Here is a 27,336-nt window from a genome sequence, read left to right as displayed (position 1 = left end):
GTGAGTTCTAAGGGACTCTGGATGGCCGTGTTATTTGGAGTTTTTTCACTTATATACAAAGCTGAAATGGCACCAAATATCCACTTTGCCTTCAGAAAACTACTGTTCTCTACCGACTCTTTAAAAGTAGGCATCTATATTTCTTGTCAAAGTTCAAAATTAAACATCAATCAAAGATTCTTAGCCAGAGGTCTAGACTCTCTCTCTAGCCATGTATGAGCACATCTCAAAGGTAGATGAAATTTATAAATGCGTGTCTGGAGCCTCGACGAGCATCAGTGCGTGCAGAAAGGTTTCTGATGTGAAAGGTAGAACTGATCCCTATGTCTGACTTGTATGTGGCATAATCAAGTGAAAAGCAGGGAACTCCTCCCAAGAAGAAATTCATTTTCCCCTTTCTTTCACTCTTTTTTTTCCCCTCTCTCATGTTTTCTCTGTTTTTCTTTATCCTTGCTTTTTTACCTGAATGTAATTATCAATAGTCACTTGCTGATATTCATCCCCCATAGTACCTGGTGGCAATCAGGAGAAAAATTATATCTAGCAAGACAATTTCTGGGATGTGTCAAAAGACACATGTTACTTTTACTTCTCTTCACTTTCTGAGTTCCAGTCTACCACCCAATCATAAATATTATTCAAATATTTGAGCTTTATCTGTCTTTTAACTGAAGAACGACTTCGTTGTATGAAGAGTTAAATGTCTATTATGTAATTGTATGTTTTATTCAAACAGTTGATATAATAAAGATATTCACATGCATTTTAAAATTACACACCGGTTTATTATATGATATAAAATATAATGAAAAGAATTTATTTTTGAAAACTGTCAGTGAAACATCTGATGTACATCTGGTTATGAATGGTAGATTCAAATGTGGTAAAACTGCCACTTGAAATGCATCACAGTACCAGCAGGCACGTGGCAATCTTACCTCCTTCTTTGATTACAAAGATACAATACTCACTATATCCCTCTGTACTCATCCTTTTGTTAAAATTTGTTCTGGTTTTCATAGTTCCTTTTGTACTTCAACAATCACATTTTGGCAACTTACTCTGGTAATTAAAAGTTGGATTCAAGGAAAACAACAAACTCCCACATTTGTTCATTCTCCTGTCCGTCTCTGAATTCTATCTTTTGTAATGTAGACCTTGTATGACGACACAGCCAAATATAAGGAATGTACCCATTTCAGATTTCCCCACGTATCCAACCTAATCTGATGTCTCATCCGGACAGACTGCAGCTCCCAAGAAGTAAGATTCCTGTGTGCTCTCAGGAAAGTTTGTTCCACTTGTTTTCTAATTCAGTAAAGATACTGGTTTAAATGTGAAGCCACGCAAGAGAAAGATGAAGCCAAAGCTGGTCCCCCTGAGGAATTGTTTTGAAATAAGGCATTAGGACACTCCATTCCATTCATATGTAATAGACCACCATCTCTTCTGCCTTCATCAGGAAAAAAACAAAAAAACAAAATAGTATCTGCCTATGAACAATAGTATTTAATTACATGTACTTTTGTTTGAGCTTACTTCCTAGCTTTCTGAAAAAAAAAAAAAGGTATTTAGACAGTAGTTCATGATGATAAAATTTAGTTTTATGAACAAAAATTGAAACTGTCATTTGTAGGAAAAAAATTCAAATTTAAAGTTGTTATTTTTCACTATTCTTAGATAGCAAAAGAAGTAAGAATTTCTTTACTGTGATTTACATCACAACAGAATTTTTTTCCTTGACAAAGGACCTTTTAAAAATAATCAAAGACTGCACATTGTAAATAAAACCCTTCAGCTGTTATTGAAACGTAAGTATAATTACACACAAGGAAAAGGTATTATCAGCAGAGAAAAGATGGCTTAAGAATTCTTTGTCTTTTTCCAAACTGATGGACATGAGTGAGCTCTAATATCATTATGTTTAGAAATGGCTTCATCCAGATCCAACTCTACACCATTAATATTCACTTCCATGCAGCCATTATAAAAGGCATTCACTGGTGTGGCACTGAATGGAACATCTGTAAAAGCAGAATATTAGACTATTAGTCCAAGACTTTTAGTATCTTGTTTGTTTACACTGAGAGAAGTCATTCAGACTTCCTATTACCAGCAAAATTTTAATCCTAAAGGAAAAGTTAATAGTGAAATTCTATTCCAAAAATATACATTAAGTGACTCTGATATACATGTTATTGTACTTCATTGAATTCAGCATGTCACGAGTTCCTCGGATTTCATAAACACAATTAGCTCCATTTAAACTTAAACACATTTGAGGGAGAGTAAAACAAGCATATTCTTGTGATATTCTATTTTTATTATACAAATAACATATTATTTTCTTTTTAAACTTAAGCAATATGTTAAGCATTGTTAAATCATGTTTTCAACTCCAAATTATAGCTACTTGGAAATCTCTTTTAAATGCCATGATCAATATATCTCTTTTATTATTGTTGGAATAAAAGCAGATTTCTGTATTTTTTTCCAAAGAAATAGTTTTTTGTTGAGCATGCAATAGGTCATGATAGAGGATTCACTTTCATGTACTATTTGGAGTTCCTAAAAATAACAATCTTCCTTCCTCTTTGTTGGCTTCTCCTCTCCATTAATCTTAACTCACAATGGATATTCTTTAGCCCTTATTCTTCATCTTCAGTACCTCGTGCCAAAAAAAAAAAATCTTGAAATTTTCAACTTCTAACTTGCCAAGACAGTGAATAAAGTTCACACATTATTATGAGTTCATAGCATTTGTTAAGAATCTCTTTCAAGTTGGGCTAAATATCATAGATTTTGCCACTTTTCCTTTTTTGAGAAAAGAAATTACTCAAATTCATTCATTTTTTGAGGAACGAAATTACTCAAAATCATCCATTTCTCTTGGGTTTTAATTCTTCACATGCAATTTAGCATGCCTACTTTGCATGCAATTAATAATTTACCCATCCCACAGTTTATACTCTTAATACCTCAATATTTAGCTCCTCTCAAATTTTCTCCAGACATTTTGCCTGAAGTTAGTCCTCAGTGCTGTTGCCAAAGTCCCAAAACCACTGAAATTTTGATAATTCTACTTCTTTTAAACTCTTTGTTGGTTTGATTTCCTAAAATTGCATTCAACTAACTTATGGATAAGGTAGTAGATAGATTTCAATATAGAATTCATTCATTTAAAGTATAATTTTACTCCCTAATAATTAGGCATGCTCACTACTTACCTCTATTGATCTATGTTACCTCTATTGATCGATCGATCTATCTATCTATCTATCTATCTATCTATCTATCTATCTATCTATCTATAGCTTTTAAAGCCTATTTACTTCTATTTCCCAAAACCCCAGATACAATTTCCATGTATGGGAAATCAAGACCATGAGCAGTTTAAGCAATATATTGAATATATTGAAGGTTATCAGAGGTCCAGACATCAAACTCAGAATTCTCCCTATGAGAATAAATTGCAAATGTCATCTGAAAATGCTTCTAAATAACTTTCTGCCTCTTTTTTTCCATTTAAAGTGAAATATTGGTGCCAATTTCATATTTTCCAATATTTAGTTAAAGATGACCCTGCTTTTCCTCCAGTTTTCCCCATCTTGGTAAATGGAATCTCCATCCACACAACTGCTCATGCCAGATAGCTAAAAGTCACCCTTATACCTGTCTGTTTTTCAGTCATTGAATCCTATTAATTTTGTTTCTAACACATATCTCCAATCTATTCACTGTCCATCATCTTTACTGCTATCACCCTATTCCTGCAGCTTCCTCGGTTTCCTCATCTGTAAAATGGGGATAACAATGGCACTTACTTCACTGGACTATTTTGAAAATTAAACAAGTGGATATATTTGAAGCACTTTGAACAATGCCCAGACCGTTTGTTTTGCAACAATTGATGGTAGTTTAGATACTGCAACTATTGTCACTGCTTCCTCATCTGGACTACTGAATAGCCTCTCAGATCATCTCAATTAAACCCACTTTTGTCTCCCACCTATCCATCTCCATCCAGCATGCAGAGTGACTTTTTAAAATTGTAATATTGCTATACTTCTTCCTTGTTTAAAACTTTTAATAGTTCCATGTCTCTCATTATAAGACTTATGACCCTGAACTCGGTCTACAAACAATCCATCCAACCACCCAGTTCACGGCCTCATTATATACCACTGTCTCCCTTGCTCAGTATGCTTTAACCATACTGATATCCTACAGATTCCTCCAGCGTGTCATCCCTTTCCACTCTGCCCACACATGGAACATTGTACTTGCATAGTAACTCCAATCCCCACTCCCACACCTGGTTAAATTTATTTAACCTTTTCAGTATCAGATTTATAGTTTAGTCTATTATTCAGACCAGTTGTTTCTGGTCCCCACGACCAGGTGAGAAGTCATATTTTCAGGTTCTAAAAGTAACCCATACTTTTCCCTCATGAAAGTGATCACAATTTTAATATTTTGATATTTTCCTAATTAGTTGTTTAATGTCTACCTCTGCCACTAGATTTTTTATTACTATGTTGTGAGCACTTGGGACCCAGGGTCTTAATAAAGGCTGGATAAATGGGGCTGGGCGCGGTGGCTCACGCCTGTAATCCCAGCACTTTGGGAGGCGGAGGCAGACGAATCACAAGGTCAGCAGATGGAGACCATCCTGGCTAACACGGTGAAACCCTGTCTCTACTAGAAATACAAAAAACTAGCCGAGCGTGGCGGCGCCTGTAGTCCCAGCTACTCGGGAGGCTGAGGCAGGAGAATGGCGGGAACCCGGGAGGCGGAGCTCGCAGTGAGCCGAGATCCCGCCACTGCACTCCAGCCTGGGCGACAGAGCGAGACTCCGTCTCAAAAAAAAAAAAAAGTTGGATAAATGATAAGATGAACTTAATAATAGATGAATAAATATTGGATAAATACAAACAAATATTGAACTTATAAGACTATTGTGACGACGAAATAAAATAACATATCCTTTCTGCCTGGGATAGCCAAATGCAGCAAAACTTGATCAGCCTTAGTTTAACGTTTTTAAACTAAATAAAACAAAAATATGCCAATAAACTGTCGGTACTAGCCCCTAGAAAAAGAATAATGAGTACTGGATTTTATGTTCCCTTCTGATGCTTTTTTAGTATAATTATATATTTCAAATACTATCAATTTGATTTAAAATATACTTTTTAAAACTGAAGAAAAAGTACCTGGAAGGCCACCCAGGTACGTGGCCACTTTTCCTTTCATTGCTTTGTCCAAGATGGCAAGTTGTGTTTGTAGCTCTTCCTGGGAGATGGTTTCTATTTTAAGTGGTGTCAATAACTCCAGATTGTTTCTGTTGACTCTAAATTCCAGATGAGATCGTTGATTGGAACATAGACTTAGGGCCTGTATCCGATATATTACAGTATTTTCAACAGATATCACAATATCCTGAAGAACAAAGATTCAACACAAGCAAGGAGTAAGAGTAATGCTGCTTAAGAGTGACTTTTGAGTTTTTGAAAGTCAAAAACTACATTTCAATAAGGAAAGAAAATGTATGATAGAGCCTCTAAATTTAAGTGAAAAATTACTAATTATTATAACACTAACATAATAATTATGACTAAATTTTAAAATACACATTAGTTTTACAAACTCTAAGTTTAGCTAACATATAAATGTATACTGGTTTCTGAAAATTCAGTAAAACAACCGGAACCTACAGGAGTGTCTTAAGCAATATCTTTCTGTTTATGAGCCTTCCTAATTTCCAAGTTTACATATGAAAAGGGAAGGAGTTGAATCACTCTTTGTTGAAGAAAAGACTTGGGAAATTTAAAATGCTTTAGTAAGCATATGTCAGCAGGACTAACAGGTTTCTTTGTGCCACACAAGCAATCCTATAGACTTGGGATAAAATAAGTGAAGAGGCCCTGAGAAAGAAAAACCAGGTATTGCCAACAGTACATTATAGAACATTTACCAGAAGATTCTCCAGAAAGAAACTGTTCATTCTGCTGAACTTTTCAAACTGCCGTTATGCCTAAATTACTCAATGTGTTGAGTGTGATCTCTTCAGGTAGCTTATATGGCATAGAGGAAAGTAATAAAACCATAGTCAGAAATGTTTATTTAGGAATCCAAGATACCTATTTGAAGTGAAAAGACTATACTTTGCAAATACAGGTTGCTTGAGGAAATCTGTTATTGTGTTGTACATGTCCATATCCTTAAACTCATTAAAAGAGATGGTTAATAAAGAAAATGTTCCAGAATGATCAATGGTATCTGGAATATGGTCATGAAATATTGCACATAGACCTTATGAAGGAAATCTGACATACAAAGAAAGAATCATGGAGGCAAACACTCAAAGGATAAAATAAATATCAAAGACATGGCATGCGCTAACCTCCTCCACTGTATGAACGTAGTGTTGAAGATAGGAATTCAATTTTGTTTACAAAGAAAAACAAACTAGCAAACAAAAAAACCCATGAAATCCAAATGTAGAAAGCTCCTTAAAGACAGGAGGTTAAAACAAAAACACAAACAAAAAAAACTCATCAGGATATTTTTAGGTTACTTATGGTTAACCACCAGAAACTTCCCATCCTCCTCCCTGAATCATACGTTAAGTTGCAAACAGCATAACCTGTTTTACTACAATAGACATTATTCAACCATAGGTCTCTTTCTAAAATCTACTGAAAGCATCCAAGCCAGCCTTGGCATAAACATCAGCTTCTTGCTGTAACTTGTTGGAATCCACTGTGGATGACACATAGACAGAGCAATTATCCTCTAATAGAAGTCTGAATAATACAGATCTTCTGATAACCCTCATATTTCCTTTCATCTAAGGTTTTTTTGTGTTCTTCCTCCTAATTTCAAATAAGAGTTGCCAGTAAGAAGCCAAGTGGACCAGTTTTAACTTTCTCTCTTTTTTCCTAACTTACTCTTGGGAGAAAAGATTAAGAGTGTAAGAAAGAACAAAACATTATAATTAAGCACTGAATATCTCACAGTGCACTGTAATTAGACTCACTTCTATGTTGACAGTACAGACTAATTCCCACGATGCTTAAAGGATTCTTAATAAGGGTGGATCTCTATGCACTCAGATGATTCCAAGCAGCCTCTGTGAGAGTCTGCCTAATCTTACCTATAGATGCAGTAGGTTTTTCAATCCTCCCTCCCCTTACTTCTTCGTTCAGACCTTGGAAACAAGCCAGCAAAAAAAGTAACAATAATAGACATTTTTTTGAGTCCTTAATGATGTGCTGGAGATTGTGCCAAATACTTTACATAAGTTATGTTATTTAATCTTCAAAATAGTCCTTTGAGGTAAATACTGCCAAATCACTTTACATAAGTTACTTTATTTAATCTTCGAAATAGCCCTTTGAGGTAAGTACTGCTATATATCCATTTTAAAAAATGAAAAGAAAAACAAGGCTTCATATAGGTGTAGAGTTAAGTTACCTGTGATTTTTCAGAGGTGGAGTCCACCAAGGACACAGCAAAGGGCACTGTGTTGTTACTAGAAACCAAGGCAAGCATAACACCAGTGCCCATGGATGGACGAATATTCAAGGTCACATTTATATGCCAACCCTCAGCATTGGATCCATTATCTATTTAAAAGAATGAAATAGAAATATGATCAATGCACTCCTAAAGTGCACCAGGAGGAATTATTATTAATACAGTCCAGGTAATATTCAAAACTATCTTGTGTAATACTAAACATTTTGTTCCCTTTCTCAATGATCTATATAACCTAGGCAAAACAAAACAAAAAAAAATTTTTTTTAATGCAGGCAAGAAACACTCAAATGGAGTCCCATCTTCCCGTTCTTCCTAGAAGAGAATTCTGGAATGTGGTGTTAAGGATTATCACGGATTTTCCCTGTTTGCTCTTTAACAGCTCTTCCTTCTCCCTTGCACACTTACCAATGCTCTCAAAGTGGTCATATTTCAAAGTACACATTTGAAAGTTCAACAATTTTTCTGTAATCATGGAGGGAGAATCTGGGTACAGTTGCCATCATCACTCCAAAGGATAAATATGATCTATATACATAGGAGAGTTGGATAGTTTGATACTAGAGAAATACACTGACATCAGCAGTTAGTTTTGAAATCAGAATGGGAACCCTTGTTTCGTGACTCTCTTGTCATAATCCTCCACATTCTCTTTCTTCATTACTAGGTTAAGTGTCTATCCCACTAAAGCGCAAGCTCTAGGAGGTATATGTCTCTATCATTGCTTTGTTTCCCCAGCAGTCACTAGATAGATATTTGTTGAATTAATATGTTTCTGGAGTAGTTGGATTCCTAAAAATATTAGTTCATAATCTGAATGAAGTCTTCCTCATGTAATATAATATAACATATAGCAAAGCCCAAATACCACATGGAGCCCTTGAAAGGGTAAATGTGAATAAGGAAAATCATTTTCCTTTGACAAGATGTTCTTCCACTTAGCCACATATAATGTCACCAAGTGTTCTATTATAATCCTGGAATTCCCACTCAGAAGAAAAAAATATATAGGCCAGGTGCAGTGGCACATGCCTGTAATCCTAGTACTTTGGAATTGCCTGAGCTCAGGAGTTCAAGACCAGCCTGGGCGACATGGTGAAACATCTCTACTGAAAAAAAAAATACACAAAATTAGCTGAGCATGGTGGTGTGTACCTGTAGTCCCAGCTACTCGGGAGGCTTGATTCAGGAGACTCGCTTGAACTCAGGAGGCAGAGGTTGCAGTGAGCTGAAATCACGTCACTGCACTCCAGCCTGGGAAAAAGAGTGAGACTCTGTCTCCAAAAAAAAAAAAAGAATGTGTATATGTAATCATTGTGAAATAAGTAATTTTTTATTGATATATCATAATTGTACATATTTTGGGGTACATATGTCATTTGATAAATGCATACAATGTGTAATGCTCAAACCAGGGTAATTGGAATTTCTATCACCTAAACATTTATCTTGAAATAAGTAAATTTAACACAGGATATTAAACTCAAACTAAAATGAACACGCAAATGTACAGAAGTTAAAATGTAACATTAAATATTAATTACAAAGTAGATCACTTACAAATTATCCATGAAATGATTAATTACTTATTAAAGTAATTTTTTTAGATACAATGTAACTCATTTTCATTACCTTTTCGGGATTTTTTTCCTTTGGCCAAATCATTGTGGATTTAGTTTTATCCTAATTTAATCCTCACCCTATTTATAACTTAAAAAAAAAATCCTTCATATGCAGAACACAGTTAGGCATTGTATTAATTTATGTTAGAAAAAGGGAAATCATTTTCGTAAAATTTGTCCTTAGAAATGTAGTAAAAAAGGCTGGGCACAGTGGCTCATGCTTGTAATACCAGCACTGGGAGGCTGAGGCAGGAGGATCACTTGAGGCGAGGAGTTTGAAAACTGACCTGAGCAACATAGGAAGACTCTGTCTCTGCAAAACATAGAAATTAGCAAGGCATGGTGGCATGCGGCTATAGTCCTAGCTACTTGGGACGCTGAGGCGGGAAGACTGCTTGAGCCCAGAAGGTCTAGGTTACAGTGAGCCATGATTGCACCATGGCACTCCAGCCTGGATGACAGAGAGAGACCCTATCTCAAAAACAAACAAACAAATGTAGTAAAAAGAGACTACGAAATATGGGAGAGTGGCAGGAGGGCAGGGGTTGAAAAATTACCAATTGGGTATCATGTTCACTATTTGGGTGATGTGTACACCAAAAGCCCAGATTTCACCACTACACAATATATCACAATACACACATGTAATAAATCTGCATTTGTACCTCCTACTTACATAAAATTTTAAAATTTGTATTAATGTAGTAAACACTTTTTTTTCTTTCTTTTTTTTTTTTTTTTTTTTTTTTTGAGACATGCTGTCACTCTGTCATCCAGGCTGGAATGCAGTGGTAAGATCACAGTTCTCTGCTGCGTCAACCTATTGGGCTCAAGCCATCCTCCCACCTCAGCCTCCTGAGTAGCTGGGACTACAGGCGCATGCCATCAGGCTTGGCTAATTTTTGTATTTTTTGTGAAGTCAGGGTTTTGCCATGTTGCCAAGGCTGGTCTTGAACTCTTGGGCTCTAGCTCTTTGGAATCTGCCCGCCTCAGCCTCCTAAAGTTCTGGGATTATAGGTGTGAGCCACCTTACCTCGCCCTTTTTAGGTTACAAATAAACACAATTAAAATGATATCTCTTAAAGCAGAGATATCAGATTAATGCTAACAATTTATAATGCTCAAAGTGTTAGTAGCTCAAATAATGAACTATTAAAAAAGACAAAGAATTCAGTAAAATAAATAGAATGTATAAATAGCTAATAAACATATGGGAGGATATTCAAGTTCAGTAGAAATTAGGGAAATAATATTAATATTCAACTCTATAAACTTTAATTTTTGAACTATCAGATTGGAAAAAAGAAACTCAAGCATACACTTTCTCATTCTGTTGGTAGAAATATTAATTGATAAAAGATTTTTGGAAAAGAATGTAATTGAACCTCTAATAATTATATGTTTGCATAACCTTTGATAGAGATAACCTAATTCTAAAATTTTCTTCCATAGAATTAATCACATAAAGGTAGAAGGAGGTATGTTTTAGGATGTTCATAGAAGTATTATTTATAAGATCACTATGGTAAGATTCCCTGCTCTACTTGGGCTGTAGAAAATTGGAAAGAGTACTACCCCTACCCTGACAACAACAAAAGCCAAATTATCTGCATAATCACGACTTCTCTTGGAACTATCAAAGAGCTGAGGTCACAGGGCAACAAACTAACCAGAAACCTAAAGAAAGACAGGTGTTTCCAAGGAGAGCCAGAATGAGAACACTTTCTAACCCAGGGCAGATAGGAGATGCCATGCAATTTGCTAAAAATAATTTAGGTAAAGATTTAAACTAATTGCTGAACTCCAAGTGGGGGCTGATGTAAGAGCTTAGAAGCCCTAGAAACTGCAGACACAAAGACAATTCATACTCATTCACAGGCTCTTCTCCACAGACCTTACTGTGCACTCAAGAGAAAACAGAGTGCGAGGAAGGAGACCCGAGAAAGCCTCTCTCTTAATACGGTCCTGAAAGCAGCACCAGTTACAGGGAAGCCACAAAGCTCCACCTAGATCCTTCTCGGTCTTCTCTACACAACAACGTTTTCAAGCCAGGAGAAAGGCAGCAAACCTTGTCATTAGGACACATATGAGGACTCATTGCAACTACAGATTAGGAAAAACAAACAGAAAAGCTATCTATCATGGAGAAGGAGCAGGAAAACATCTTGAGTCCTGATTATTAGACATCTCCCCTACTGATGAGAGTCAGGGAAGAGAAAGAGTGAATTCCACACTCCTGAGACCCGGGGATACAACACCTGCCTACGACTGAATTTGTACCAGAACAACATAGAATGCTTCCCCAACCTCCGCGTCTTCTCTGCCATCTTAGCAAATGTGGAGTAACAAGAGCGCTCCACTGGGGCGGGCGGGACACTTGAGAGACACAAGTGGGAGAGACATTTGCTTGAGGCATATTATGGAGGGAATCATAAAACTGAGCTGCTATGATGAAAAACTCTCTAGGCCAGGCACGGTGGCTCAAGCCTATAATCCCAGTACTTGGGTAAGCTGAGGCAGGCAGATGACCTAAGGTCATGAGTTTGAAACCAGCCTGACCAACACGGCGAAACCCCATCAAAAAAACAAAAATTAGCAGGGCATGGTGGCGCACCCTTGTAATTCCAGCTACTCAGGAGGCTGAGGCATGAGAATCACTTGAAGCGGCGAGGTGGAGCTTGCGGTGACCTGAGATTGTGGCACTGCACTCCAGCCTGGGCAACAGAGTGAGACTCGGGAAAGAAAAGAAAAGAAAAGAAAGGAAGGAGGAAAAGAAGGAAAGAAAAGAAAGAGAAAAACTTGCTAGCAAACCATTCCCTTATTATAAGCAGAAGGTAGTATTTTAAAAATCTGAGGCTGGGAGTGGTGGCTCACACCTGTAATCCCAGCACTTTGGGAGGCCGAGGTGGCTGGATCATGAAGATCAGGAGTTCGAGACCAGCCTGGCCAATATGGTGAAACCTCATCTCTACTAAAAATTCAAAAATTAGCTGGGCATGGTAGTGGGCACCTGTCATCCCAGCTACTTGGGAGGCTGAGGCAGAAGAATCACTTGAATCCAGGAGGCAGAGGTTGCAGTGAGCCAAGATCGCACTACTGCACTCCAGGCTGGGCAACAGAGTAAGACTCCACCTCAAAAACAAAATACAACAAAACAAAATTTAAAAATCTGAAACCCGTGGTGCATTAAGGGTAATCCTGGCACCAGCAAAACTTAAGAAGCTCAACTTTTCACCAGATTGATTCAATCTCATTACTAAGAGCCTAGCAAAAGAAACGTGCTCATTTCCAGATGCGAATATTCTTTATCACAGTCTCTACTATTATACATAAGATGCCCAACTCTGAACCAAAAATTACATGATACACAAAGATGCAAGAAAAACAACACTTGGTCAAGGGACAAAACAAACAAAATGACCAGACCCAGATATGATACAGTTGGAACTATGAGACAGGGAATTTAAAATAATTATGATGACTACATTGAAATCTCAGTACATAAACTAGACACGTGTGAACAGATAGGGAATTTCAACAGGGAGGTAGAAATTTTAAGAAAGCATCAAATAGAAATGCTGGAAATGAAGATGAATCTTTTTGATGCATTCATTGGTAGACTCCATACAAGTGAGAAATCAGTGAACTTTAAAATAGCTCAATTGAATTTACCCAAAAGGAATCAGGCTTTGTACCGATAAACTTGAAATAACAACACAAGCACATTCAAATGCCTTTATATTTTTCCCAATACACTGAAAACTTTCTGTAAAAGGTATATAATAGTATGAATAAGCATAAGACTAGAGTGGGCACACAGCAGATACTTGATAATGTTTACCAAAGAAATTGCTACTGTTTGTCGATGAATAAATTTACTCATTAATGACAAAAATAGAGATAAATGGAAAATCACTTACTATAATCTATGTGAAATTCAGCAATTCCAGAACCAGGATAGTAAGAGCCCTTCTCTACAGTAACCAGACAATGCTTATTTTGTTTTTCTTGAATAATTTCCTTTATTCCGGAAGCTCCTTGCTTCATCAAATTCCAGCTTCGTATACATCCATCTAGACGAGGGTTAATCTAGCAAATTAAAATATAAGTCAAGGAGTGCATTTTAAACTTAAACAAGTGGCTCGATTATGAGTATAGGTTTTCATTTAGAGAAAAGAAATCCTTTCTTTAATAATAGTTGAAAATATTTTGAATTTTATTTAAATTTTTCTTTTCAAAGTATTCTTCAGATGGACAGTCTTTTTCAGTACAAGTGAGCTTATACCATCACAAGCCCTCAGTGGGATCTTAACGATTTTTAACACTTCAAGCCCCACCTGCCTCTCCTACATCATCCAGTGGTAAATTTTCTGCTCTCAAGTTCTATATTTGCTTCTAGCTGTGGCCCTGGGCTCTAAGCTGTCTTGTTTGTCTTCTTTGTTTGTTTGTTTGATTAAGACGGAGTCTTGCTGGAGTGCAGTGGCGGGATCTTGGCTGACTACAATGTCTGCCTCCCTGGTTCAAGCGATTCTCCTGCCTCAGCCTCCCGACTCGCTGCGATTACAGGTGCCTGCCACCACACTCGGCTCATTTTCGCACTTTGAGTAGAGATGGAGTTTTGCCACATTGGCTAGGTTGGTCTTGAACTCCTGATCTCAAGTGATCCGCCCGCATCGAGCTCCCAAAGTGCTGGGATTACAGATGTGAGCCACCACGCCCGGCCTTGTTTTTCTCTAGTGGCATTTACAATATGGGTTTGTCTTGCCAATCAGACTCTAAGTTTCTTTGGACACAAAAGTGTTTGCATTCTTTAGCCTCCATCAAGCATCCTGCCAGCCTGAAGGCATGTAAAAGCCATTTCATAAATGATTGATACTTTTTGAATACTTTATTTTACTTTTAAAGTGTCTTAATTTCTCAGTTTCAGACAACAGGTATATTCATGTCAACATGGGTTAATTAATTCAAGCTTAATATCATATAACAGAAATCTTTTAAAAGTTAAAGTAACTATTAATTGCCAGGAATGAAAGATGGATATAAGATAGTAAATGTTTAAATTAAACCAGCAAGTGTATCGGGCAGGTCTGTGATTTCAAACGAAATTTTTAAAACTCTTTCAAGAGTTAGTGGTTAGTCTCTTTCATGAAACCTATTGTATAGCTATTAAACAAATATTATACTTAGAAAAATATCTATTACATCTAATTTCAATTTGTGACAGGCTATAGTTGTACCCTCAGTAAAGAGGTATTTTTTTAACAATAAATGTCACCTTATGTGGTATTCTTTAGCTCTTGCATTTAAGTCCTAAAAATAGACTTGAGAAAGTCCTTTGACTGGCTTTCACAAAATAGCATAATTTTGGACTTAAATATATTAATTTATATGTTTAACAACTGAGTATGGATTATCATGATGTTAACACTGAATTGTAGTGTTAACATTGTCAAGCATTAACTTGAGAATTTTAGAAATCCACTTCATGATTTATGCTGGGGATTTAAATGGGCACAAAACCACTATATCATTTTCTTATTTCATTAATACAATAACAAGGGTTACTAATGTTATTTTTCCATGATCATTTCAAGTTGTCACACTTAGTATGCTTAACAAAACAACTTCTATTGACTCTCAGAAAAACACATATTCAAATCTATTACAGACAAAAGGAATTCATCCATGATGAATGACAGCAGCTTGGATCATTACCGGTTTAATGAGTTCACTTTCCACTTTCCGAGGGAATCCTGCAAAGTATACTTTGGTTTCCAGCAATCCATTTTCAGGCTTAAAAAGGGGTCCAGGTTTATTGATATCCATCACAGCTTCTTTAGCTATTTTAATGCTAATACTATGTTCTAATTCTTCCACAGACACCTACAATTAAAAAGAAAAATTACCAAATAACCAAGCATTACTGCATATCATTTGAAATACTGGGATCTAAAAATTGTTATTATTCCCAAAAACTACTTTTGTAAAGTAATCATTTTAATGTAATTATTAATTTGTTACAACTCATTTGGAATGTCAAATTATGATAAATGTGATAAAAAGACATTTAGGGTGGCAGCACTTGATCAAAAATTAAAAGCGTACCATATTTTAAAGTTAAAAAATAATAGTATTCTGTCAAGCTTAAACATCCAATTATGTATCTTTCAATCCCAGGCTGCTAGAAAATTAACTGTAAAGTGAGCCATTCTATCTTAGGAAAAATTTAAGTGGTCTTATTTTGCAATTGTCTGATAATACACATATGAGATCAATAATGTAAATAAGTTCTTAATATAAAGCCAGAAAAATCAATATGTTCAGTATTCTGTTAATTGCACACAAATTATTTTTTCTCTAAAATTCAAAAGTGATTGAGGCAATAAGAAAAAAATACATAAAATTAAATTGAAGTTTTCCTATTTTGAGAGTAGTTTGGGTTTTTAAAAAAGGTTTCAAGTAAGGGGAAACAACAATAAAAGTTCCTTCCACAAAGGCAATTTGAAGAACCACTGCTGCAATCACTTCAAGTAAAACCATAGCACTCAAAGTGTAAACTCTTCACTCACTAACTAATAATATAAGCCAGACAATCAACATATTAAAACACCATGATAGGAAGGGAAAAACTATCCTCCAACATAGAATAAATTTAGTAACACAAACTTAAAGTTGGTCAACACTCCTTCCTTAATATAGCCAATTAGCAGCATTCGAACAACTATTCTCTCCTTTACAGACTTTCTTAACTTAGCCTACAACACCTGACCCTGCTTGCTTCTCTCTCTACACTCTAACCACTACTTCTCAGTCTCCTTTGCTGGATCTTCCCCTCCCCACGGCTCAGGCCCCAGACCTTTTTCCTGTAGCCATGCAAGTATTTTAAGTGAGACACCATGACTCCACTCCAGGGCATTTGGAAAATTTGGAGGTGGGAAACACTTTTATTTGTCACAATGAGTAGGGGCCATGCTGGCACTGCAAGATGATAGACAATCGGCATTATGTACATAGGCTAGTCATGCAGAATTAACAATAATAAGTAATGCAGAACTAATAATAAACTATCAAGTATGCTTAAAATCTTTTGAACATCCCTGCTAGGTATTCACGTAGAGACTATTCATGCTTACAATCATCTGAGTTTGTGTATACATATACACAAAATGCTTGCTGCACTATTTTAGCATTCATTACATTTTTCAAGAATGTAATAATCTTGAAAACTAAGGATAGATTGACATTTGTTTCGTTCATATCTTTACCAGGAACTTCTCACCACTTTGGAAAATTAATAATACCAATGGCAACACCATGTATGCACTTAATGGTATTTGAGTTGCTAATATAACACCCCAGCATTAGTCTTCATTTGTAGCTTTTACTTTATGCATAGAAGCAAGCTTTGACAAGTGCTGTAGTTATAGTTGACTATGTATATATTGAAATACATATTATTTTCTTATAAATTACTTTCCTTTAATTTATCCATATTAATATATTAATGAGAGCATTATATTGGTTTTGATTGGGTATATGTGAAGGTAGTTTCCATTATTGATACATTTCATTATAGAATAGTAAAGGAGCATTCAGACATTGGATGAGATAGTATTTGGAACCACTGGTCAACACAAACAGTTTCAGGCCCTTAAAACCCCTCTTTATGCTGAGTATTCAAAAATTTGAATTGAAGGCTTAACTTTAAAAATATATCCAGAATCTGACCACTTTTCACCACCCTTATCATCAGCACACCAGTCAAAGCTTCCATCTTCTCTCTGCTGGATTCTTCCAACAGTCTCCTAACTCCATATCCTGTTCTACTCTCATTCTCCACTTCTGGTTCCCACAAAGTCATCCGCTTCTGATCGGGATTATCTTTTAAAATGCAAATTAGATCCATGTCCTTTCTCAAAACCATCCAGGGTCTTTCCATTTAGCATAAAATCCACATCCTCATCATTGCCCCCAAGGCCCTCGATGATCTTATTCTAGACCACATTTCTAACCTCATTTTCTAACTACTCTCCCCTGCTGCTACACTACTCTTTGTGTTATTCCTCAAATACCAAACACATCCTATTCCAAGAAACTCTCTACTTGCTGTTCACATGGTGCAGAATCATTTTATATTCCCTCATGTATTTCTCACGACATGTGCTCTTAAGTTTCGACTCAGATCTAATCTAATCAGAGATGCCTTTCCTGATTCTATATGTATACTAACTACCATCACTCTCTATGTCCTTGCCTGGCTTTTCTTTTTCCTTATAACAGGAGTAACTATCTGGCATATTTATTTTTTCATGCATTTGTTGTTTGCATCTCACCACTAGAATGCAAGCTGCGTAAGAGCACTGACTTTTTTTTTTTTGCTGTTGTATCTTTACCACCTAGAATAAGGATTAGCACATAGAAGTGCCAATAAATAGTTTGCTGAATGAATTATGATACATTTACAATTAAAATTCCTAATATTAGACTCATAATCAAAGATAAGATTAATATTAGATTCATAATCAAAGATAATAATTTATAATCATTTATAAATTCACCACATTTGCCCAAGTGTGCTTTGTTCATACCTCTACTGTAATATATTTCCTGTTACATTATATTATTTCCCAAAGAAGCATCAGCTACTTATCTGTGAGGTACTAAGCTCTAGAGCGAGGAAAATCTCTTGCTATTGTTGCAGGAAGTCAGGGACCCCGAACAGAGGGACTGACTGGAGCCGTGGCAGAGGAACATAAATTGTGAAGATTTCATGGACATTTATCAGTTCTCAAATAATACTCTTATAATTTCTTACACCTGTCTTACTTTAATCTCATAATCCTGTTATCTTCATAAGCTGAGAATGTATGTCACCTCAGGACCACAATTGTGTTAACTGTACAAGTTGATTGTAAAATGTGTGTTTGAACAATATAAAATCAGTGCACCTTGAAAAAGAACAGAATAACAGTGATTTTAGGGAACAAGGGAAGACAACCATAAGGTCTGACTGCCTGCGGGGTCGGGTAAAATAGAGCCATATTTTTCTTCTTGCAGACAGCCTATAAATGGACATGCAAGTAGGGAAGATATCGCTAAATTCTTTTCATAGCAAGGAATATTAATAATTAATACCCTGGGGAAGGAATACATTCCTGGGGGAAGTCTATAAATGGCCACTCTGGGAGTGTCTGTCTTATGCAATTGAAATAAGGACTGAAATATACCCTGGTCTCCTGCAGTACCCTCAGGCTTATTAGGGTGGGGAAAAAACCCCACCCTGGCAAATTTGAGGTCAGACCGGTTCTCTGCCCTTGAACCCTGTTTTTTGTTGTTTAAGATGTTTATCAAGACAATACGTGCACTGCTGAACATAGACCCTTATCAGTAACTCTGCTTTTGCCCTTTGCCTTGTGATCTTTGTTGGGCCCTTATCAGGAGTTTCTGATTTTGCCCTTGTCCTGTTTCCTCAGAAGCATATAATCTTTATTCTCCTTTTTGCCCTTTGAAGCATGTGATCTTTGTGACCTACTCCCTGTTGTTACACCCCCTCCCCTTTTGAAATCCTTAATAAAAACTTGCTGGTTTTGTAGCTCCGATGGGCATCACGATCCTACCGATATGTGATGTCACCCCCGGAGGCCCAGCTGTAAAATTCCTCTCTTTGTACTCTTTCTCTTTATTTCTCAGCTGGCTGACACTTATGGAAAATAGAAAGAACCTATGTTGAAATATTGGGGGCAGGTTCCCCCGATATGCTATACTTCTAATGCCTTGAACTCGGGAACTTAGCATCGAAAGCACTCACTAAAAGCTTATTGAATAAATGAGTGCATGTCTGCATAACTGAAAGACCAAAATAATTTAGTGATGACCTCACATGGCTTCTCAATACAAACTTCTTGTCTGGGTGTAGTGGCTCACACCTGTAATCCCTGCATTTTGGGAGGCTGAGGAGAGCTGATCACCTGAGGTCAGAAGTTCTGGACCAGCCTGGCCAAAACGGTGAAACCCATCTCTACTAAAAATACAAAAACTACCCAGACATGGTGTCAGGTACCGATAGTCCCAGCTACTCAAGAGGCTGAGACAGGAGAATTGCTTGAACCCAGGAGGTGGAAGTTGCAGTGAGCCAAGATCATGCCACTGCACTCCAGCCTGGGTGACAGAGCAAGACTCCGTCTCAAAATAATAATAATAGTGATGATAAATAAATAAATAGCATAAATAAATAAATCGAGATCAGCACAAACTTCTTGCCAGCTCCTCTAGGCATAAAAGATGTTTCTTTTGTGCACCACATTCTAAGGTGAAGCCAATCTTCTCTCAGCTATCCTCTGCTGATGGCAGCAATGACTCTCTACTTCAGAAAAGACTTCTCCCCACTATCAACTAGCAGTAATCCCTTCAGAAAAGTCTCACTTTAATCCAGTTGATTAAAGTGCTATTCTTGATCATTAGAATAAAGGCTATATGTAGGGTTAAATTAAAATGCTAATCTCTTCCTTTCCTCTCCTCTCCTCTCCTTTTCTTTCTTTTTCGACACAGAGTCTTCCTTTGTCACCCAGGCTGGAGTGCAGCTGCGTGATCTCCCTGCAACCTCCGCTTCCTGAGTTTAAGTGATTCTCCTGCTGGGACTGCAGGTGCGCGCCACCATGCCTGACTAATTTTTGTATTTTTAGTAGAGATGAGGTTTCACCATGTTGGTCAGGCTCCTCTCGAACTCCTGACCTCAGGTGATCCACCCACCTTGACTTCCCAAAGTGCTGGGATTACAGGTGTGAGCCACTGCACCCAGCCTAAAATGCTAATTTCTAAGCACACTGGTACCTGCTACTGTATATTGTTTGCACAAAAACTGATTACTAGGTCTGGTACAATGGCTCATGCCTGTAATCCTAGCATTTTGGGAAGCCAAAGTGGGAGGAGGATTCCTTGAGTTCAAGACCAGCCTGGGCAGCATAGCAAGGCCCTGTGTCTATTTTTTTTAAAAGGATTACTTATTTATCTGCTTATATTTGAATTTGAATTACCTTTTTGAATTTGTTACTATGTTTATTTCTCCTTAATTTAAAACATATTATCGACAGTTGAGGAGAGTTTTCCTTGATCAATGGTGTCTTTGCACAAATTGTTATGCTGGCCGAGTGCAGTTGTTCACTCTTGTAATCCCAGCACTTTGGGAGGCCGAAGTGGGCAAATAGCTTGAGGCCAGGAGTTTGAGACCAGTCTGGCCAACATGGTGAAACCCTGTCTATACTAAAATTATAAAAATTAGCCAGGTGTGCTATTGCACACCTGTGATCCCAGCTACTCAGGAGGCTGAGGCACAAGAATCGCTTGAACAAAGGAGGTGGAGGTTGCAGTGAGTCAAGACCATGCTACTGCACTCCAGCCTGGGTGACAGAGTAAGACTCTGTCTCAGAAAAAAAAAAAAAAAAAAAAACGCTGGGCGCAGTGGCTCACATCTGTAATCCCAGGACTTTGGGAGGCCAAGGCGGGCAGGTCACCTGAGGTCAGGAGTTCAAGACCAGCTGGACCAACATGGAGAAACCCCGTTTCTACTAAAAACACAAAATTAGCCAGGCGTGGTGGTGCATGCCTGTAATTCCAGCTACTCGGGAGGCTGAAACAGGAGAATCACTTGAACCCGGGAGGCGGAGGTTGCAGTGAGCCGAGATTGTGCCATTGCACTCCAGCCTGGGCAACAAGAGCAAAACTCCGTGTCAAAAAAAAAAAAAACAAAAACAAAAACTGTTAGGCCACCTAATAATCCCTAACACCATTGTTCATCAATCAGCCGCTAAAAAAGGTAAAAAGTTAAAGACAGAGTAGTTCAAGCAAATAACTAAAAACAATGCTTCTAATATATTAAGTGAGAATATTATTACTCAGGATGTTCCAGGGATTTACAGTATGTAGAATATACCTCCTATAGCATCAGATAACTCCAAACCCATTTTGGTTTGGCATCACTATAAAAATAAATTATGATTTTATACAAACTGCATCAAAGTGGGAAGATATTGATGAAATCTGCAAACATACCATATTCCATAGACCGTTATTAATAATGTCACCTCCAGTTGTGATTTTGGATGTATGTTCATTCTTAAGCTGAACTTCAATCTTTCCACCACGAAGTGCAATCAGGAGCCATGCTGAGTGATCGATAGATTCTGCATACAGTATCACGCCTTGTGAATCGTATGTCCGGAAATCAAATTCTGCTGAAAATCTAAAAAATGGACAAAGAGGGATCCTTAAGAGTGAGAAATACAGAAAGCTCAATGCATTTTTCTTTATTTCTTATACTGACAAACAGTAACACGGACAAAGAGTCAACTATTTCTTTCATTTTCTGGAATTAATAAAAGAGAAGGGCAGAATTAGATGGCTCATGTATTATCTCTGGCTCCATGTATGTTTAAAATTAAGTTATTATATTTTCTTGCTTATTCTTGGAATCTTTTCCCCAGAGAACAGATGCTTTGGTAATTTGTCATCTTTGTTTGGCATATGTTTTGAAAGCACCTTCCAAATGCTGGAATTAATACACATGTATAAGTATCAGGCATACTATCTCTCTCCTGGAGCCTTTTATACACTACATAATCTAACATTAAGAAGTGGTAGGTTGTTTGTGTTTTTGTTTTTGCTGCATCCATAAGTGATCATAAAATGTGTTACAATTTCATCGTTGGTTTCTTCATCAAAAGACATATTTTCCCTATATTTCACCTGTCAGGAATCACTCATGGAGATCTACAAGATGGCATATGGATGACTACAGACATCATTAAGCCTTCGTGTGTGGTAAGAAAGGTAAAATTTAAAAACTTAAAATATATCTATTAGCTTTCCTAAAATAAGTCACTCTAGTAGAATACACGGAAGGAAAACTTAAAAGATACAGTCTACCCATGTGTTTGGGGGTATCTGAGTGCTGGCAACATCTGCTGCTATTAAGACTCTAGACATATATGTAGCTATTACAGGGGAGAAAAATCTTAGGATGCAGGACGTAAAATAACATGTGTTGATTCAGTATCCTTAAAACACTTCAATGAGAATCAGCAATGAAGTTTCCAAGGGACTAGCAAATCCAAACGATTGACGAAAGATGAACAGGGAAAAGGAACAATAGATGTATAACTATTAGTCACCTAAGTTAAAATACAGGCAATTTAAGTTAAAGAGTCTGGACTTCAGATAATTGCTAAATTAGGCAGGACAGAATCCCATACTCTTACTGCAATATAAGAGTAATAGTAATAGAGGCACCATTTGCAATGGGGCACAGATCTCCCTCAAATGGAACAAAGAAAAGGTGACAAAATAAATGTTTTCATCTTTAGAATTCTAAAGAAATGCTAAAAAGAGGTAAAATGTGGAGTAAAGTATGCTGGATGGATAACAATGTAGTAGGAACTTACTGAACTCAGATTATATAAAAAAGAATAGTTTTGCTTGCAATAAGGACTTCTATCCTCTTTCATAACTATCTGAGCATTTTGCGGATGTGAAACGATATTATCTTGCCAAAATCCAAATCTGTGTATGCTCAAGATCTTCCAGCAGTTGATTCTATTATGGAGATAACTTCCTTTTCTTTGTAAAATCAGGCTAAAATCATATTTCAAAGAGTCATGCTCTGCATATTTTGTTTCTGGAATATATCATCAACATAGTGATTCATTACAATGGGGAACAATTCATTCTTTTTCACAAGCATGGTAAACTGGAAAACAGAGTGAATTTGTTGACATTTATGTAGGGAAAGTATTTGATCATGAGAAACTGATGTAAAGAAATTAGCAAAAATAAATAAAAGCACTAGTTATTCTTTTTTTTTTTTTTTTTTTTTTGAGACGGAGTCTCGCTCTGTCGCCCAGGCTGGAGTGCAGTGGCGCGATATCGGCTCACTGCAAGCTCCACCTCCCGGGTTCACGCCATTCTCCCGCCTCAGCCTCCGAGTAGCTGGGACTACAGGCGCCCGCCACCACGCCCGGCTAGTTTTTTGTATTTTTAGTAGAGACGGGGTTTCATCATGTTAGCCAGGATGGTCTCGATCTCCTGACCTCGTGATCCACCCGCCTCGGCCTCCCAAAGTGCTGGGATTACAGGCTTGAGCCACCGCGCCCGGCCAAGTTATTCTTTGTGTTGATCACACAGGTAGCAGTTTATAAAAATTCATCAAGCTGTACATTTAATCTAATGTGTACATTTCTGTACATACTTTATATTTCAATAAAAAGTTTAAAATAAATAAATAATAAATTCTGGAAAAAATAATTTGGCCAATTCCAATCCAATGTTAGAGAATAAACTACTGTGAATCGTCAGTGAGAAATGAACACAGTCATCCCTATGTATACATGGGAGATTGGCTCCAGGACCCCGGGATGGTATCAATATCCACAAATGCTCGAGTCCCTTATATAAAATGGCATAGTACTTGCATATTATGCACATCCTCCCACGTACTTCAAGTCCTCTCTAGATTATGTATAATACTTGATACAATGTAAATGGTATGTAAATAGTTGTCATACTGTATTGTGTTTTATTTGTATTATTTTGTATTGTATTGTCAATATTTATCGTGGTTTTTTTTCTGAATATTATCAACCTGAGGTTGGTTAAATCCACAGATGAGGAACTCAAGGATATGGAGGATCAATTGTATTCCTAAAAGTGTTATTTACTACAACTAATATTTTTCTCTCTCATCCTTATTATTCTCAGAGCAGGAAAGGGTTTTCTCCAATCTCTATCATTAGAAGATATTACTTGCTCTGTGATGTCAAAGGAAAAAAAAATCACTTATTGGGAGAAATAAAGCATGGAAGGAGCACAGTTGCTTAAGTGTTTATATAAGTTATTGATCTTAGAATAATTTTCAATGTTTTTAATAATGTCTATGAATTTAGTTATTTAATGAGTAATCATTCATGCATCTGACATCAAATTCTAAACATGCAAGCTTATTTAATTAAAATATTTTAAAATTTGAACTATATACTCTGTCTCAAGTATTTTTCCTTCTCATTATTCCAAAAAAATTCCAATTTCTTTCTCCTACTTCCAGCAATGTATGCTTCTGAGAAAATCTGATAACTAAAGTACAATTATGGCAGATCACCTGGGGTGATCACTTGAGGTCAGGAGTTCAAGACCAGCCTGGGCAACATGGTGAAACTCTCTCTTTACCAAAAATACAAAAATTAGCTGGGTGTGGTGGCTCATGCCTGTAGTCCTAGCTACTCAGGAGGCTGAGGCAGGAGAATTGCTTGACCTGGGAGGCAGAGGTTGCAGTGAGCCAAGACTGTGCCACTGCACTCCAGCCTGGGTGACAGAGCAAGACTCTGTCTCAAAAATAAATTAAAAAACAAAAATAAAATAAAATAAAAATTGGATCTAAACATTGCTATAAAAATAAAGTGGAATCAAGACTAAAAAACATAATCAATTATTTCATTTCTGAACTCAATCTAACTACAATAATAATGGATAAAGTATTTAGATAGCCAACTAAAATTATGCAATGTATGTCTTTAAAATGCCACTTAAGCAAGTTTAAATTTTTTCCTTAATAATTTTGAACATAATGATATTCTAAAAGCAATACTGAGTATTTTTTATTACTTCATTTAATAACATGTGTAAAGAGTAATGGAAATTTCACAAGTACATTAAATCTACGTTCCCAGCTTCTTAGTAAATATGCACTTTCTACAAAAGGAAGAATATGGAATAAGGTAAAATGTTAATTGGGGAAAGTCAGCCTGGAATGACTCAAAAAGGTTTTAGCATGAAAATTATATGTGTGAAGGAATAAATTAACTTTAGGGCTCCCCAAATCATCTGATCGGTAATATGACTACATTATCTGATAGGTAATACAATTTCACACATTTCAAACCTTTTCAGCCACTTTTCTCCTGCCCTCATCTGCTTAACCTCTAGAAATTATCATTGCTAGTGGTTCCTCACCTGCTGATTTCTGGCAAACGAAATTTTAAATATAAAACAACCCCTGCAAACTGTTCCGCCAAGTAAAGTAATTCATACTTTGTGTCAAGGTTCAAGGGAAGGCACACTGAAACAGCCTGGAATAAAAGAAACCAAATAAACAACAAGAAAATCAAAATGCATAGGTTAGTGCTGAATGTTTGTGTGAGGCCATGCATTTTTGTTTGGTTACTAATGTATCATCTGTAACACACTAAAATAATTAAGAATATTTTGGGTAATAATAAAGACATATCTTCCATTTCCTCGTACAGTCTATCTATAAAGAATACGTGGGTTTAAAAGTCTCGTTCAAAGTGCACGGTTTTAGATCTTTGTCTTTAATACTTCTTTTGCAAATTTTAGTCCTAAACACAAATTCTTCCAAAACCAATATATATTTCTTTAACTGTCAGGTATAATATCTGCCATGAATTATGTCTGAAAATTATTTTTATTTGAAGTCAGAAATAGGTGTAAGAATTAATGTACCAATAAACAACACCTCATACATTCACTCATTCATTTATTAAGCAAAAGGTTTCTGAGTAAGAATGTGCTATCTAGATAGTAAAGGGAACACTGGAAAACATGAAGGAAATAAATATAAATTAAGATCTCATAGTCTCCAAGGAATTTACAAGAAGATTATTTAAAGTCATCACATATGGTATCAAGTATTTTCTTCTAAGAGTGAAAACAAACATTAAAATGAAAAGCTTTTAATGTATAAATGATTGAGCACATATGAGGATATCTTGAGGAGAATTACGTACATAGCACTGTATTAAATATAGGCCCAGAAATAACATTTTGTTTCCCATTAAAACTTTAAGAAATCTATTTCAAGGCAGACGGTGATATGTAAGTACACCAAATACAGAAATAACAAAGGACTAAATTACAAAATAGATGTTCACACAGCATGGCATTTCAATTAAGTAGTACCATACCAAAATTACTACACATGCCAACTAGCTTATTTCCAGGTAGGGTGCATACTACTAAATGTGACATTTTTCCGGACATATACAGCTTTGCCTTGGCAACAGATATAGAAGTATGTATGTACACTTAAATCATTATTTAGGCATTTTTTATGGTCTGCCTCATAATTATATATAATGTTGCCTCTACTTGTCAAAAAAAACTCGCAGGAAAAAAAAGAGCTCAGATGGTGACATTTATTTCAATGAAATAAAAACGAGCACCTACGCCCAATATTCAATTCCTGGGTCAGTTATGCATTAAATCTAAGTAACTAAAAGCAAGTCTGAGAGACACAGATTAGGAAATCAACCTCTCTGAATTATCATATACTTAAACCCCACTAAATCCTAGAAATTGTTAAAAGTGTACGTTAAAACTGCACTTGTACCCTCTGAAACTTTATGAGCACTTTACAAACACTAACATGCCTAAGACATGATCAAACTAGTCAGAGTGGAATCCAAAAAAGTAGACAGTGGAAAATGTTTTCACTTAAGTTTCTATGGGAGACTTTTTTTTCACAATGAGGGCTATTAAACTCAGCTTTTCTTGATTTCTTAAGTAAACACACACATTGTATTTTATAAATATACAGGCTACAGATAAGTACTCTCTAAACTGTGACTCTACCCTCTTTTTTTAAACTCAGCCACTAATTATCCCCAATGTGTATGACTTACATGGCCATAATTAGTAAATAATCATGACTCATAACCTGCTTAAAGCTACAGCAATTGTTGTAGAACATCTGTGTTTTCCGACTTAACTCAGTTATGTGAAAATACGTATGCAGATCTCTCATTTTAGGAAACAGGGGAGCAGTTAAGCAGTGTAAAAGGTTTACCTCACAACTCTTCTGATCCTGGGCAAGTTTGAATCCTTTCTTCCCATCACAGTAGCAAGTGTACCCTCCAGGGTAATTGACACAAAGCTGAGCACACATGTTCTCAGAGCATTCATCTACATCTGAGGTAAAAACACACACACACACACACACACACACACACACACACATGCAAATTTTAGTATCTCCTAAATGTTCAATCTTATAGGCACAGGAATATTATGACTGTAGTATGACATAATCAATGATAATCGAACCTTAGGGAAAGAATACTATGACATCAAGCTATATTTAAATATAATACTTAACGTGGAAATTTAAATG

The 27,336-nt window shown here is 36.4% G+C and overlaps 1 protein-coding gene across 2 annotated transcripts in view; it reads right to left on the bottom strand.

Annotated features, from left to right (window-relative positions):
- Positions 1–763: 763 nt before the first annotated feature.
- Positions 764–27,336, bottom strand: part of PROS1 (protein S) — a 101,708-nt gene continuing 75,135 nt past the window's right edge. The window contains exons 8-15 of one of the 2 annotated variants that reach the window (XM_015128567.3): positions 27,013–27,134; positions 25,161–25,276; positions 21,213–21,402; positions 14,880–15,047; positions 13,085–13,253; positions 7,480–7,631; positions 5,217–5,442; positions 764–2,024 (exon numbers count right to left, since the gene is read on the bottom strand). In XM_015128567.3, the coding sequence (XP_014984053.1) occupies positions 1,864–2,024; positions 5,217–5,442; positions 7,480–7,631; positions 13,085–13,253; positions 14,880–15,047; positions 21,213–21,402; positions 25,161–25,276; positions 27,013–27,134 (1,304 nt within the window). In that variant the 3' untranslated portion in view covers positions 764–1,863. 2 annotated transcript variants of the gene reach the window in all.

The sequence above is a fragment of the Macaca mulatta genome, chromosome 2 (assembly GCF_049350105.2).
Source record: "Macaca mulatta isolate MMU2019108-1 chromosome 2, T2T-MMU8v2.0, whole genome shotgun sequence".
Lineage (NCBI taxonomy): Eukaryota > Metazoa > Chordata > Mammalia > Primates > Cercopithecidae > Macaca > Macaca mulatta.
Note: the sequence above shows the minus strand (reverse complement) of the source record. Positions and strands in the feature narration are given on the sequence as shown.